General features: G+C 37.1%; 1 protein-coding gene across 21 annotated transcripts in view; it reads right to left on the bottom strand.

The window, feature by feature from the left end:
• The window catches only part of LOC115345507 (E1A-binding protein p400-like), a 54,307-nt gene that overhangs the window by 18,377 nt on the left and 19,957 nt on the right, over window positions 1-15,973 (bottom strand). For 15 of the 21 annotated variants that reach the window (XM_041125911.1, XM_041125912.1, XM_041125914.1 and 12 more), the window contains 19 exons: window positions 15,584-15,691; window positions 14,620-14,813; window positions 14,254-14,431; window positions 13,458-13,594; window positions 12,912-13,081; window positions 12,263-12,437; window positions 11,718-11,854; window positions 10,896-11,082; window positions 9,773-9,939; window positions 8,778-8,932; window positions 8,019-8,255; window positions 6,791-6,955; window positions 5,775-5,942; window positions 3,563-3,657; window positions 2,466-2,764; window positions 1,508-1,710; window positions 1,237-1,406; window positions 824-1,020; window positions 201-312 (listed from right to left, as the gene is read on the bottom strand). In XM_041125911.1, the coding sequence (XP_040981845.1) occupies window positions 201-312; window positions 824-1,020; window positions 1,237-1,406; window positions 1,508-1,710; window positions 2,466-2,764; window positions 3,563-3,657; window positions 5,775-5,942; window positions 6,791-6,955; window positions 8,019-8,255; window positions 8,778-8,932; window positions 9,773-9,939; window positions 10,896-11,082; window positions 11,718-11,854; window positions 12,263-12,437; window positions 12,912-13,081; window positions 13,458-13,594; window positions 14,254-14,431; window positions 14,620-14,813; window positions 15,584-15,691 (3,254 nt within the window). The remainder of the gene's footprint in view (window positions 1-200; window positions 313-823; window positions 1,021-1,236; window positions 1,407-1,507; window positions 1,711-2,465; window positions 2,765-3,562; window positions 3,658-5,774; window positions 5,943-6,790; window positions 6,956-8,018; window positions 8,256-8,777; window positions 8,933-9,772; window positions 9,940-10,895; window positions 11,083-11,717; window positions 11,855-12,262; window positions 12,438-12,911; window positions 13,082-13,457; window positions 13,595-14,253; window positions 14,432-14,619; window positions 14,814-15,583; window positions 15,692-15,973) is intronic. The other 6 variants (XM_041125921.1, XM_041125926.1, XM_041125922.1 and 3 more) reach the window with 2 other exon arrangements.

The raw sequence follows: 15,973 nt of genomic DNA, 5'->3' as shown, positions 1-15,973 counted from the left end.
CAAAAGCAGACGGACAGTATTTGAGAGAATGTGGCCCTAACACCTAGAGTTCAAGCAATCATTAGATCTAATATGCTTACATATCAATTCTAGCCCAAACAGATTTCTACTAAACTGTTATTAAACACTCCAACACAGATGCTTGAATTTATTAAACGCTGCAACACATGTGTTTGAACATATTTTGAATACTAACTTACCTGTGTTAAAAAGGCCATTGAATAGTCATTTCCCTGAGCAGCTACTTCTCTGATCAAGTCCTTTGTGCCGTTTTTCAAAAGCTTCTCTTCTACAGAATTACCACTGACAAGCCTAAAAAAAAAAAAAAAAAAGGAAAAAGAAAAGAACAGAAATTTGTTAAGTCATTTCCAAAACAGGTTTCAGAAACAAAAAGAAAATTTCCCTTAGAGAGTAACACTGAACTCTTAAAATGTGGTGGTTTGTGGTTTTTTTGTTTTTTTTTTTTTAGTTTTGGTACAGGCCCAGAACAAAACACATACTACCACCTCTACTTTAAAGCTTTCTTTTAAAAACTAGTGTAATTGTAAAAAAAAAAAAAAAAAAAAAAAAAAATCAAAACCCACCTCACTTAAAAAATTCCATGTAAACTAACACACAAAAACCATGCAGGTGTGATTCTTTCATTACATTTGGTATTAAGACAGACCACATTTTCACACGATAACCTGGCATCATTTTTATTAAGTGAGATGAAGTTTTCAGCACTGTTTCCACTTTATTTCAGATCATACAGAGTAGCACTATCTGAATTAACCTTACATTAAAGCATGTTAAAGAGCTGTCATTGATCTGTAACCATCACCTGTATATATGGATATCTTTACATCTCCCAATTCTGTCACACCATTCCTGAGCTTTTGCATCCATCACTGGGTTTAGATCATTGTCATAGAACACAACAGTGTCTGCCTCAACAAGATTGACTCCAGTGGAACGACTGTGAGAGGAAAGGATGGCACAGAAAATGCGCTTGTCTCTGTTGAAAATTTTCATCAGCTCCTACATAAATGGAATAAAAGCAAGGAGTAAATAAACTATACATCAAAATAAAATACCAAACCAAATTCACTATAGCCTAATAAAAACCAGACAAAAACAAGTCAAGTGTTTCAAAATGAGAAGAAACAAGGCAAATTTCCTTCTCCTGCTGCAGCGTATAAAAGCCTGAGCAGCACATATTGCTGTACCAGTGGATAACCATTAGGGCAAACTTACCTGCCGTTGTTCATGGTTAGCATATTCATCAATCCTCACAAATGTGAGGAAATGGAAATTCAGAAACAATTCCAGTATGTCCAACATCAGAATCATCTGTGACAAAATCAGCACTCGGCGCCCTTCAGATTTCAACTTTTGAAGCAAGACAGCAAGAGCTTCTAATTTTCCTATATTTCAAACAAGAAAACCAATAATGGTTTTATGTAGAAATTCCATTCCTGTGAAACAGGAAATTACTGAAATATTATCACCAAATGTCCCCCTTTACCTGAGTCATACTGCACCAGCCGGAGGTCAGGGAACTGTAGCAAGTGAGGAGTTGTAATCTGTTGCAACTGATGCAAGTGTGGAGCTGCCTTCTGCTTAAGACTGTGCTTAAGGAGTTTCAATCTGTGACTGTATGAAGGGGGAGGATTTGCTACATACAAACATGGGGGAGCAGCAACTGCAGCTGGCAATACAAAGAGAGCCCTGTGAAAAGCATCAAAAGAAGGGAATACAAGTTTTAAAAGTTACATACAAAATTATCATCTACAGCAATAATTTTCAGCCTGTCAACCATGTAATTTTACACTATTATCTAACCACTTTTAATAAAGTGACTTAGTAAGTGTTGCATACCTTCAAAGTGTTAATATTCTCTATCTCCCTTTAACTTTTTGTTTTATTTTGTCTGCTTTGATGATAGCCTCTGTTAAGGTATTTGCACTGTGACCACCGTATTCAGTCACTGGAGCTCAAACACAAGAAACACCCATCATACCAAACTTACTAAAAGCAATTCAAAAAAGTTTGAGTTCTTCTAATTGCATTTCATGTTTCTAGAAAACTGCAGCTATCGCTCTGCACACAATCCGCTAAATGTAGGCAGAAGCTAATTTAGTTAAAGCTGACACCTCTGTGTCTTAACTCTTGTTGGTTGGCTCTAAGAGGTACCTACTCGGAAGTAAATTCAAAGCATAAGAATGTAAGCTCAAGTATGGTCAGCTGAATTTGGGCTTGAAATTAGGAATGAAGCACTGAAAACTCTTTATTATAAAGATCCTAAAAGAAACAGAAGTGGTTGTTATTTTTATGTTCATACTGCACATCATTTACTGCTAAATATATCAGTCTAAACCAAACAAGCTCATGGACAGAAACAAAGTTTTAAAGCTTTTTTGAAAAGGAGTGTTTAAGAAATAACCAAATGTGTTAAAGGCTCACTAGGCAGAGTCACACATTACCTGTTAACAACATGCTTTAGAGATTCTTGTTGCTGAACTGAAGTCAGGATCATTTCTTGCAATGGGTTACTTGGGCTTCCAGAGGCACTTGAAGAAAGGCAACAGTTCACAAAGCCAGCCCACCTCCAACTGTTGTCTTCACTGGAAGACAGCTGAGAGGGCCTTCTTTCACCAGTCAAAGAACAAACACTCAGCAAGTCTCTGCCATACATTGGGGCCCGTGAACAACGTCGCTCATTGCCAGAAAATATTCTGTCCAGGCGCTCCTTCAAAAGCCGGTTCTTTTCTTCATATGTTTCCTTTGCCAAGAAAAGTTGAAAAAAAAAACCAAACATTTGCTGCTCATCAGAATCACTTAGGAATTTGAGTTTCTTTAGAATGAAGCTATCAAGATGAGAGCACTGTGTGCTTTATACCAACACCCCAGATTATAACACCTACGTAGACCAATCACAGAAGGTGTAAATTTTGGATAAAATTTGGAGACTACAGCTAAATTCAATTCATATTAAAGAGTCAATTCTTAGTTGAGTATCTTCTTGCTTTTTTTAAAAGTACATTTTCATAGTTTTGGAAACAAAACAAAATCATTTATATTTAGGGTATTTCAATTAACACACTAACTCTGATAAGGTGCAGGTTCTTGCACAGTTTAACATAGACTTGATGTTTCCCTATGCTTTATAGGTTGCTTGATTATCTTTTCTAAAAACTGGTTACGATTTAAAATCTATAAAAATCTGCCCCATTGCCTTTGTGTTCAAAACACCCAGAAAATCTTATGATTCCCCTTTACTTATGCATTACTACATAATTACGATATATTACAGTTACAAGAACCTGTCTGCTATCATAGCTCCAGAAAGCTGTTAGCTGCTTTTATACACCAGAATTTATTTTAAACTATGGATTATAGGTTGACAGATCTGATGAATTTTCATCTGAAACACTGACAAAAGTTGGGGGTTTTACCTACTCTGTAATCATCAAAGTTCCTAATTAATTCCAGCTTTGTAAATTATAGCTTCCAACTATTACATGGACTTAGTAACAATCCTGAGAAGTTCTGTTTGCATAAGAAAATAAAAATTAAGTACCTGCGATTGTCCATGTGTAGGTGCTGGTTTTAACACTGATCCCATGTCACCAGATGATGACAAATTAGTAACTGCAGTTCTACCTGGAATACAAACTGAGGATAAACCTTGTGTTTATATATTTATTCTTCTGAAGATTGGTTTCATTTATTATTTTCAATAAGTAGACATTTCATAGCTGTAACACATCATAATTGCAGACAAATTTTTAGTCTAAATGTCCACTGGGTATTGCAAATTTGTACTTTGTTACACATCAGATCTCTGACAGATATTTACACTAACTGTTTTCGCAAAAATCAAGACAGATCAATGCAATTTTACTTTGCTTTGCACCAGACCTGCTGCATTTGTAGTTTATTCAAAATGTCGCGTATAGCGCAATAGGTATTAACATTTAGAAGTTATGCTCTAAATCACAGAATCATAGAACGGCTTGGGTTGGAAGGGACCTTAAAGATCATCTAGTTCCAACCCCCCTGCCATGGGCAGGGAAGAGATTGTTCTAATTTATCTTAAACAAATCATCTAAGATTTTTCAGAAAACATACGAATTCAGTATATCTACAAATTGATGAAACTATATGATGGAATCTCACAGTAGCATTCTTGTGAATTCAACTGCTAGGAGATGCGTTCCCTGACAGCTAACGAAACTATAAGACCATTACACACAAGTAAACTAATTGAAACTACAGTAATACCCTTCATGTACTAGCAGACTACAGACACTGTGTAGCAGTTATTTTCTTGGTAAGATACATAGGTTTCTATCTCAGCCAGAATGCATTGCTCATCAGCACTGATTATTTGTACTAGAAAAACAGCACAACCCTCCACTAGTCACTGTGAAACTGTACTTAGTGGCGAGTCAATACACCCATGAAGAACCGCATTCAAGTTAACAAGCAGGTGCTAGCCCTTACAGTAAGAATAACAGACTCCAAGGAGTATGCGGAAGTTTAAGCTTTGCCTTTCTGCATTTTTATTACAAACAAGCTAATACAGATAGCCAGTATAAATCCAATTTTACTACAAAGCTACACATGAGCCCAGCAATTACAGTTTCCAATCACCCAAAGCAATGGAATTTATTTGGCATAATTCTGAATTTCCAAAATGCAGAAAGTCAAAATAAGTATTTTTAATACGCTTTACATCTTCCTCCGAAGATGAACAGCAAAAATAATAATGTTTTCTTTTATCAATTGGAAACAGTACTTTAGTAGTTATTGCTTTTCACAGAGCTCTCTTTTCACCACCATGACAGGAGTAAGATGCACGAGTTTTTGTAGAAATCTTACATCAATTTTCATTCTGAATTGTGGCCATATTAGGAGTACCTGTAATGTAATCAGAGCTGGAGGGTGAAACATTTGAGCCACAGATCTTCCAAAATATGACAGAAATCCTTTACCTCCCAACAACTGGGAGGCTGTTGAAGCTTCCTCTCCCTTTTTATGATGAGATGTTTACTCTTCAGAAAGTCAAAATATGAACTTCAAGGGCACATTAATACATCAAAAAGGAGCAGTAAACAGTCTGTTTTGAGGGAATGGTTTATATCTAGAGAAAATTACAGCAGATGGCCACTTCCAGGGAACAAACTCCTAGCATTGCATTTATCATCATTTAACAATCTGCTGTTTTGTTGTAAATGCATCCTAGACAGCAATTTCTCTATTGTTTTTTGATCAACATCTTGATCGTGTTTTTAAGCAAGGAACTGATCACATTTGCAGCAAGGCACCAAACACCTAAGCAGTATTTGCAGAGGGAAAGGGAAAACAGTAGCTTGATTAGATAGAGAAGCAAAGAAAATTAGGTAAGAGCAAAATCAATGTAGAAAAATGAAGAGGATTGCTGGACATTCTCTGTCAGTATAAAAAATATTCATCCTGACCTTTCTTTGAAAAAAGTAACAAAGTATTTCAAACTCACTTCTTCCCACAAAAATCTGACCTAAGACACAACTGGTTAAAAAAATTCCGTATATTTAATACAGTTGCAAACTCTCCCAAGTTTGTACTAAAAAATTATCTAAAATTCCAGTACACATCACACACAAATCAGAAGGATTTGCCTCATAGTTTACCTGCTTCTGAACTCACCTTACAGAATTATGATCTATAACAATTTGGAGTTATATATCAATGTGATTTTAGTAATTGAATGTTTGGATAGAGACATTTCTTCAGGCTAGAAAACCTACCTTGCTGTGTCACTGCTGTGGAAGCTGGGACACCTGCTTGATGTTGGTTTCCTAAAGCATTCAGAGCATTCTGAACAGTTCCCGCTTGGGAAACTGTTTGCATGACAACTGGACCCTGAGGTCTCAAATACTGCTGACCAGGTGCTGAAACAATCTGAAGAACGCTTCCTGCAATGGAGGATTTAAAAAAAATTAGGCTGGATAGAGTGGAAAAGAATAAATAGTGTTCTCTAGCAAAAGATACTACTGTTACAAACTGATCGTTACTGCTTCAAACTATGTTAAATTTTCCCAGACAATTTCATTACACCAATCTGATTTAAAGTTCCATAATATCCGATAGGAGGGAAACACCCCAGTCTTCACAGTTAAAGAGGAGTTTCATGTCATAGGGATATCATTCTAAATCTAGGTATTTTATATGGACTTCAGATGAAATCCAATCAACCAAAAAATTCTCACTTAGCATTCCCTCTATTTATTTTGTTGGCCACAGATAACCAAGATGTCCAGGTTCTCCTGAATTTGGCAACACACATACCACCAGCAAGGGAAATTTCAGAGTAAAATGTATTGCAGGCAGAGCATTCATGTCAGGGTAACAGTTGGGTCAAAATTCAGAGGCACACCAATCTTTAAGTCTTATTTACACCGTTTCAGAACAAACCAAGAACATCCTCAGTTTTGTCTGTTTCTGCTCATCAGGATGTTTATCTGAAATAATGCCTCACCTTACTTTAGCTATATTGCATACACGGGAAAACAAATTCAATAATAAAATCTTGAAAAACAATACAGAAAAAGAAAGTAACCGTGTCTTTCATTTGATAGGCATTTATTTTTCAAAACAGAGCTACCTTGTTATCTCTGTCTCACACAGAAAACAGATAGAGCAGAACAGTACAAGCAGGGGGGATGGAAAAATCTCCTTAACATATAGCAACAAGGAACGTGCTGCCCATACCAAAACATGAGCACTCTAAATAACGGAAAACTCCCTGTTTTGCAATAAGTACCTTGTAACTGCAAGGGTTGCCCTGCAGTGAGCTGGCGAAGTTGACTATGTGATAAAGTGAACTTGTTCCCTTGGAACTGCAGTGTTACAGGGGTCTCTGGCTGAGCGATTCTGCCTTGTGCTCCTGCTATAGAAGCCAGCTGGGCTATTTTTACTACCTCACCACCTGTTAAGGAGGGAAACAGGCATTAAGAAAAAACAAAGTGGGAGGTGGGTTGTTCAATATTCACAATTCTAAGTTTTGGTTAGTAAACTGGTGCTGAAGCGCCTTCCATGCATAATTATACTTAGTGCATCAAAAGTGTCATATAAAAGTTAAGCAGGTATTGCTTTCTATATTTGTTGGACAAACTGGAAAAAAGCTGATTGTTGAAAGGGTAAGAACATCAACATTTTAGAAGTTATCACTTTCATTAGCAAAAAAGTTAAGAGCTACCTGAAAACTCATGTGACACTTTGTAACAGAACGAGTATAGACATTAAAGTGATTTTCACTGCCTTTTCAAGAGCACGAAGGAAGGTTTAAGGAAGAGGCAAAAATATTCACACATGTAGCACTGTAAATACACATTTGAAATGGCCTGAAATTTGCTGATGAAACGGGATTTATATTAAGCGATCTGCACTTAGACAAATCAAAAAGCTTTAAAGTGACAAGGACCAAGCTTTTTGTGATTTAAATGCAGAAAGGTTAGAGGCATTTAAGCATTAAGTTTTATGATATTGAGAAAACATTGGCGAGAAAATTTAGCTTTTGTAAAGGCAGTGCATTACCCCAGAGATAAAATTAATACATCAGTGCTCAGTACTCTATACACATGCTAATAGGCAGTGCACATACAACCTTAAAGCAAAGCCTCATCGCTTTTCTCTGCCTAACAGTTGCAACGTCCCTCTCTGCGAGAGAGGCCTTTAGCAGATGGATTAGTGTTTAATATGAAAGGAATAATTAGGACAGAGCTAAAACATTTGGTCTGAAGGAAGTCTTGCCAGCAGAAGAAACATGCAGAAATAGGAGATTAAGTTGACACCGCTAATGTATGTCCACAGCAATTCTATTGTTTCTTATCCAATTTTCGATTTTCCTTGGTCATAAGCAACATACTGAGCAAGGCTAATCAGAAGAGTGAAAAAAAAACAACGATTCTGTACACATTTTAGGGTGCCTAGTAACTTAACCTCATTGTAGTACAAAGGTGGGAGAAACCTTGAAAGGGGAGGCCACTTACTAGGCAACCGTGCCTGGGCCTGAGAGGTCAGTACCAGCCTCTGAGGCAGCACACTCTGTTGGATGGTGTGCGAGGGGGCCTGTGGCTGAGCCTGGCCTAGCTGAGAGGCCTGCGCAGAGGTCTGGCCCCGCGGTTTCACAGGGTTGGCTGTGCTAGTTGCTGTGGTGAAGGTCGCTGCGGGCTGGTGTCTTGGAGCACTGGTGGAAGCCTGAGTTGTCTGAAACTGTGCTGCTGCGGCTGCAATCAATAAGGGTTGTTTGTGCAAGCTGTTAGAGGTTTTAACTCCACTCTTTTAAACAACCTGCATTAAAAAGAAACCTTCCAACAGGATATTAAAACGGCTACAGGAACGGCTTGTCCTTACAGACTGGGATTTCTATCCACACCTTTTACTCCATCCTATTTTTACAACATTATATATTTGGAAAGCATTGTTTAAAGGTTAAATAAATACACAAAAGCACTGTAAACTCCCGTCTTTGACAGAACATTACACGTGATCAGGGTTTAAATACCAACTGGGCCATATTTACTCCATATGCTAACAGTTAGGTTACACAAAGCTTAGTTTTGCATTATACTGGCAGATCATACAGTACAGACTAGTGGGGAAATTTACTGGCAATTAATCTGTTGGTTTTTTTAAGCCACTAGTATTCTAGACCATTAAGCTAGAGGGGAAAGGACTTCTATTAACAGACTAACTTGTACCCGTCTATGCAGGGGCTCAGGTAACCAACCTAGCACTAACTCTCTTACCTTGATTTGAAGACACTGTAGCTATGGGTGATCTTCCTCGTACTTGTCCCTGTTGAGTTACCGTTGCTGTGGTCACCGTGCGTTGTACTTGAGTGCTTGGGAAAACTACGGTCCTGCCCTCAGGTTTCTGACCGTACTGAACGGGTTGAAACAACCTGAAAAGAGTATGAAAAGTCGAAGTCTACAGGAAGATCACAGTTTGGCCTTTAAAAATAAACTCTTCACATGAGGAAAGTATAAACTGATCATATCAGATGCTACTCTCTTTCTCACAGATGGCTGAAGCTGGCAAGACTTATCACTTCAGCAAACCACGTGTGGACACTCTGTAAAGTCATTTTGCTAAGGCCAAGAAAGAAGAAAACTTTCATTGCCATGCATCCAGTTTAATGCAGGATGAATCAGAATTACAGCAAACAGCTTAAAGAGTCTAGCCCAATATCTGGAAGAAGAACGGGGCTCTCGTATCATTTCCAGAGAGACATCAACATGCTGGCAGGTCATCAGGCAGCTCCTTTGCATCAAAAAAAACAGTTCCACATTACTCTGAAATCACTACTTTGCTAGGAGAGAAATACTCTTAAAAAATTTACTGCTATAAAACTTCCTATGTCTCTTACAACACTGCAAGCACAGCTAACACTGTAGGCCCAGCTCAGTCTTGAAGCATTATCTCCACGCTAATTTTGCAAAACAACACTCACTTGCCATAAACAAGGACCCTAAGAATAAAATTCATTTGCTGGTGAAGTAAACACTATGGGAAATCCATAAACAAGCTTCAAATGGAATTGTATGCCTCAAAAAACTATTAAAATAGAATCCCTATTTTCCAGGGTAAACAAGAAAGCAACAGAATAATAAAATGCAAAGTCAAGTCTGAGGTTTTGTGTGAATCACATTACCAGAGATGCAGACAGAACTCTGTAAATATAGCAACAGAACTCCATTTTCCTCCTGTAATTCTAGCTTAAAAGGAGGGCAGTTGTACATACCTGCTTGGTTTGAGCTTCACTGGGTTGGGCCTAGCTGGTGGTGGAGGGGAGCTGTAGATTTCTTCAATCAACTTTCTAGTAACCTTTTGTTTTGGCAACATTTGTGCTTCATAATGAGTCATTTTGTTTTCCATTCCAATGAGATCAAAAAGAGACAGGTCTGACTCCTAGGGATATTGTAAAATAAGGTTTATTTTATGTGATGACCCGAACAGTTAAATCCTCTCTATGTTCTATCTGAATTCATTTTCTATATTTTACTTTTTAACTTGAAATAAATGCTGTAAGTTTAAAAAGTAAACTATTAATTATTAGCCAAAACTGTTTAGAAACCTTGGAAATATATCTTAAACTGATAGTCCCATTTTAAGCATCAGCGTCAGAAGAAAAAGAATTCAAATCATTAGCCAGTTATGGAAATCAAAGCAAGGCACATTTAACAGTTCTTCATATACCATAATTTCCAAAGAATTAAGTAGAACTCTTAGAAGGTGTTTGTTAACTATCGGGCTCAAATGCCAAACTATAAAGGTACACATATAATTTAGTAGAAAAATATGAAGGACAGAAACAATATCAGCCAAAAAGATCATCTCATCTGCTCCATTACTCATGCTTCTCTCTAATGCAATTATTTCCTTTGATTATCTCAAAGAGGGGGATCACTTCTTTAATGATAACACAAATAGCAGTACTTCAAATGGATTGACAGAAGTATACTAATTTAGTCACTGAATCAATATTCACTCTTATGTGATAAGTCTTGCTCTCCTTTAGCTACTGAAAGCAGAAAGAAAATTACAGAATGCCATAAATATGCACTGTGCTACCCAGAGTGTTTTCAGTGTTGGAAAATTACTGCAAACATGAGTATGATGAAAGCAAAGCTAATTCCTCTTTGACCAAGTAGTTCATGAAAAATTACTGATTACAAACCACTTGAAAAGTTCAAACTACTATTACAAAAAAGAGATGCAGTAAGTATGCACTTGGTAGGCACAGTTACAGAATAGTGAATTCTTTCTATTTATAAACTTCAGGTAGATGTAAAAGAAACAATATTAAGTACTGAAATTCAACAAGGGCACTAAGAGAAGAAAAAACAGTTTACTCTTCTACTCACCTTCCAAATATCCCTTTCTAGGGCACTCAGTACCAGAGACGCAGTTCTGTATTCCAGTGTTTCTGATACGTAAGAGGTACTTGAAAGCCGAGGGTTTATCAGATCAGGGTGATTACAAATCCGTTGCAACTGCATCAGGACATGCAGGACACTGATGAAATGTCCACTTTTGAGGGCTTCTTGGGTTCTACCAAATAATTTATAGAGAAATACATTAATTTAAGTATAGCTTTTATGGAGATGGCCCCAAACCACCAAGGTGAGAATGTGCAATGCAGTATGTTATGCAAAAGTCTTAAAACAAGCTTAGATTTTACTTAGGTCTTTCTAGAGCATTTTAAGTAGCACTGTACCAAATGTAAATTTGGAAACATGAAACTTAAGTTTCCAGTGCTACCTTACGGTCAAATACGACCTAACCACCTCCCTACCCTCTACCGGCTTTGTTTCTGTTTCATCCCTGCACCTATCAATAACCACTTGATACCACACACAAGTAAATGGGTGGGTGCAAGGAGAAACACTTTGGGCTTTAAGAAATAAAGAACCACTCATTAGAGACAAATCTTAAATGAAAATAGCACAGCAAACCTGACCATTACAACTTGATTTTTAGGTTCCAGAGGTAAATGCGTATTTTCCACTAGGCCCATAGCATCACTTGCCTGTAATTTTAGTTTTCAGTGTAATCACATTCTATTCACTGGTCACAGTGGAAAATTTCAGAAAAACACTAAAACACTTCCAACCATGACAATCATTTATCATCTTGCTTAAGCACCAAAAATGACAGCATGTTTTATTTACTGTTTAACTACTTACCCTGGTTGTAATATGACATCTTCGTACATAGCTTTTTGTCGACTAGAAAGGCGACACTTTAGCACATGTTCATATTTCTTTGTTAGCTGCTTTTCAACGTCTCTCTTTGATCTTCGCAAAATAAATGGCTGAATCATCTGAAACATTTCATAATTGAGGGAAAAAAAACTTCTCACTTCAAAGATGCAGTTTTACAACAGGAAGCTAAACCTATTCACACCTAACACATTTGATGTGATAAACCTCATATGCCATATATATTCATATTGCTATGCTCAGTTGTATAGGCATTACTTTGTTCTTTAATTTCTCAATGTTATGCTTCAAAATCTGAGCCTTGTATTATTTTTTTAAAAGAAATCTCCATACTATTCCAGTAGCAGAAACCCCTGCTTTCAGCAGGGCTTTCTGTCTGAACTGAACAAAGTGTTAAGAAAGGCCAGAAATTTCAAGCTGAACCACATCTTTTCATTTCTTCCTTTTTTTTTTTTCCCCCAACAGCTTAACTACTGTAGTAGGACAGATGAGAAAAAATTACAACATACTCTGTGTAACCTGATGACCAGTTTATGGCAATAATCCTGGTTCTCCTCATTAGCTGCTTTTACTGGAAAATCTAGATAAGGTCTGGAAATTCCCGGAATCAGAAAATGTACCATGGTCCACAACTCCATCAATGTGTTATGCAAAGGAGTGTCTATCAGAAGCAAACGATGCTGGCTGTGAATAATAAAAGAAGATTTTTAAATGATACAGCATTTAGCTAGTATCATTATGAAAAGGACACCAATATTCAAAAATACTTTAGTGTAGCTTTAGGTTTGTCAGATACACAGAGGAAATAAGTACTGCTAATAAAATTAAATCTAGAATAAATTATCTTTTTAGTCTTGAATATACCACCAAACTAACTTCCTCACTGCAGAGTATCAGAACATACAAAGAGATCTGTTTGGGACCACAGAGTATCAGCGAAGAAGAGTTACAGTGTTATCACAGTGGCAACAAAAACATCCTGACCATGTCTCTGAATCCTAATTGTTTCAACTAAAGGCACCTCTGCAAGTGCATGTTGCACAAGAATTTGGGCAGACCAAATCAACAGTTTTTTTCTCAGTTTTCTGTTGAGAGAACTGTGTGACATGAAGAGAGAAAAACACACTGCCAGCAGGAAAACGATTTTCTGCTCCATACCTGCGGAGACTGAAAAGCGCCTCCCAGTGTTTCTCAGTCATGTTCTTTATTTGTTGCATCTCATCTACTATTAAGTATTTCCATCGCATTTTCATAAATGCTGGGTGGCCTTTGAACAGCTGTTTGTAGGAAGTGATACACACATTGAAGCTGTTGGGTTCTGTCCATTCCTACAAAAAGGAAAGAGAGGATGAGACAGAAAAATTAAGGCAGAACTCTCAAGTATCTTACAACCAGCTATTTCTTCACTAAGAACAGAAAGATGCTATGACCCAGAGCGTTCTAAAGGACAGTCTTGGCCTTTGAATTATAGTCAGTTCAGAAAGCAGGTTAAGTATTGCACATATTGCTCAACACCAAGGAGTTCCAAAAATGCCTTTGAAAATCTAGAACCGTTAGGTGTGAATCTCTTTGTAAACCAACTTGTAGTGTTAAAAACTTCTCATATCCCATGAGGATGTAAGGAACATACAGATAAACACAGGTTAAAGGTCTTGCCATCTAAAATGCTAAATACAACAGTGAAAGAGTTGCAAAATACAGTACCTGTCTTTTTGCCCTAAGTTCCCTTTGGCTGCCGAAGTAGAGAAGTATTTTCAACCCTGGGCACCAGCGTTTCAATTCCAGCTCCCATTTCAGTATGTTACAGCTCCGTACAACAACAAGGTGAGGGCCCCAATTACCTACAGAAGGCAAAACATAGCAGTTAACAGTAGAAAGAGACTCCTGACAATTCACGTGGCTTATATTCTTCTCTGATTTTTAAGTGCAGTGCACTAAATTCATCATTAAAAGTTAGATCAAATAACAACAGAGGTATTTTAATGACTAATCTATTCTTTATTATTTTTCAGACCTCAAGTACCCCTTGTGTACCTATTTTTCCCTCAACTACATCAACTGCTTGAATACGAGATACTACCTCCACAACAAGCTTTGCCTTACTTATATTCTTAAACCATCCTCAGTACAATACTATTAGTAATATCTGAGATGATATACAAGACACACTTGTCCAATTGCTCATATTTACTCCTTGAATTTAACCATCTGTGGCCATCTAGTCATTAAACAATTTGTAAGGCTTTTTTATATTAATAAAACTAGGCTTCAGAAGAATTTTGTCACCTAGAAGGTAACAGCAGATTGATCAAACAGTATACTTGATAAGAAGGCTCCCCTATGTCACACAGTCTAAGAAAGTTTTTCTGACATAATCTTACTCTGTGCATTAACTAAAGTCTGATATGGTTCTGCAGAAAAAAATGTGACCCTAGGCTACAATTCGCAACGATAATGCTGGCCCAGTACCTGTCTAAAATTGTTAGGCAAATGAACTTACCTTCATTACAAGCCAAGTGGGCAAAAAAGGCGATAATTTGTACTGTTTTTCCAAGCCCAGCCTCATCTGCCAGAATGCCATTGAGATTCTTCCTGTACAGCTTTGCTAGCCAATCCAGCCCAATCTTTTGATATTCTCTGAGAGGCCCATACAGCAGTGATGGAGTATTGTATTTTACCTGTAATGTGAATGATTTGATAGGTTTTTTTCTGAGTTAAATTCATGGACCATGTCATAAAGCATAACCATTCTATAGTTTAATAACTAGAAAATATTTATTGTAATTTGTTGCTAAAATCTGCATAATCATAAAAAAGCATTCTTTATGTAAAAGCACAAATAGTAGCAGAAAATAGGGAGTCTTACTGCTGTTGTTATCCTAGAGCTGCCTTTAGGTAACAGCATTTCTGCTGCAGCAGCAACTTCTGCTATGTCTCGCATATGCTTCTTTGGAGGACTTGATCTGTCTATACCCTTGTACTGGTCAATGCTGAGAAGGGAGTCTATGAGGACAACTTCTTTCTGAGGACTTTCCCTATCAGAGATATGGTCTTCCATTTCTACGAGAGAGAAAAATTACACTGGCATTTAAAATAAAAGTCAGTAGCGGTTACACAAAGGAATTGAGATGGTTAGAATTCAGGCAGGGGTCTAAAAGGAGGCAGCTAACTTCCAAAAACAATTTCATGATTTTCAGGCTACTCAAGCTAAAATGAAAATAGCCTATGCTCAGGATCATGTTCATGTTCTGGACATTCACACCAGCTACACTAACATGACCATTAGCTTTTCACAAGTCCTAGGGAGGTCCTCTAATGCTACTTAAAACCTACCCTCAAATATGTAATTCTATCATCACGTTAGTACAGAACAGACGGCAAATATGTAATAATAGCTAGCTATGAAGTGTGCTGTTTAATTCAGTGTAGAGAGGCTCTTCTATGGCTCACTATTGTTCCTGAGAATCTCATACATCTTGACTTTAAAACAGGCAACCACCACCCTCCTTTCATAAACTGAGAAATGAAAAAAAAAAATAAAAAGGAAGAAATTTGTCACAGACCACTATCCAAAAATACTTAGTAATAACAGGAATAAGACTAATTTTTCTAAAGAGCATTCCAAATCCTTAGCAAGAAAGCCACTGTACTTTCCATTCATTCTTATATATAACATTCTTCTTCACTTAAAAAATAACATTTTAAATGTGATTCACTCAATATTTGTTCTCCCCTAGTATAAAATGTCTTTTAACAGAGACCTGAAGAGCCAATCAACTTATTTCACCTTGTAAGTCAGCACAACTTCTTCTAAACAAAAAGTAATTTACCTTCCTCACTGCTATCCTCTTCACTGTCAGGCTTCGGCTGGGGCCAGTGAAAATTTTCTGCAAAGGCACCTTCATACATCTTTAGTAAATCTTCCAGAGGCAATTCAGCTGAAGGTCATTAAAGAATGTAAGTTTAAAAATATCAAAACTTGTAACAATCAATACTGTTGTTTTTAATCTCACTATATTCTTCACAATTGTATAAAGCCAGTTTGCTAATCAGAAGTTAATTGAAGAGGTAATCATTAGGTGGATGATGGCAGTATTTATTTAATGACCTCGATTACAGAGAACACTTGGCATTACATCAAGCAGTTTACTCACCCAGAGTGCTTTTTACTATATTACAAACCCACCACACAAACTGACAGTAAACCACTGCTTGGGGAG

Source organism: Aquila chrysaetos, chromosome 9, assembly GCF_900496995.4.
Source record: "Aquila chrysaetos chrysaetos chromosome 9, bAquChr1.4, whole genome shotgun sequence".
NCBI classification, from domain to species: domain Eukaryota; kingdom Metazoa; phylum Chordata; class Aves; order Accipitriformes; family Accipitridae; genus Aquila; species Aquila chrysaetos.
Note: the sequence above shows the minus strand (reverse complement) of the source record. Positions and strands in the feature narration are given on the sequence as shown.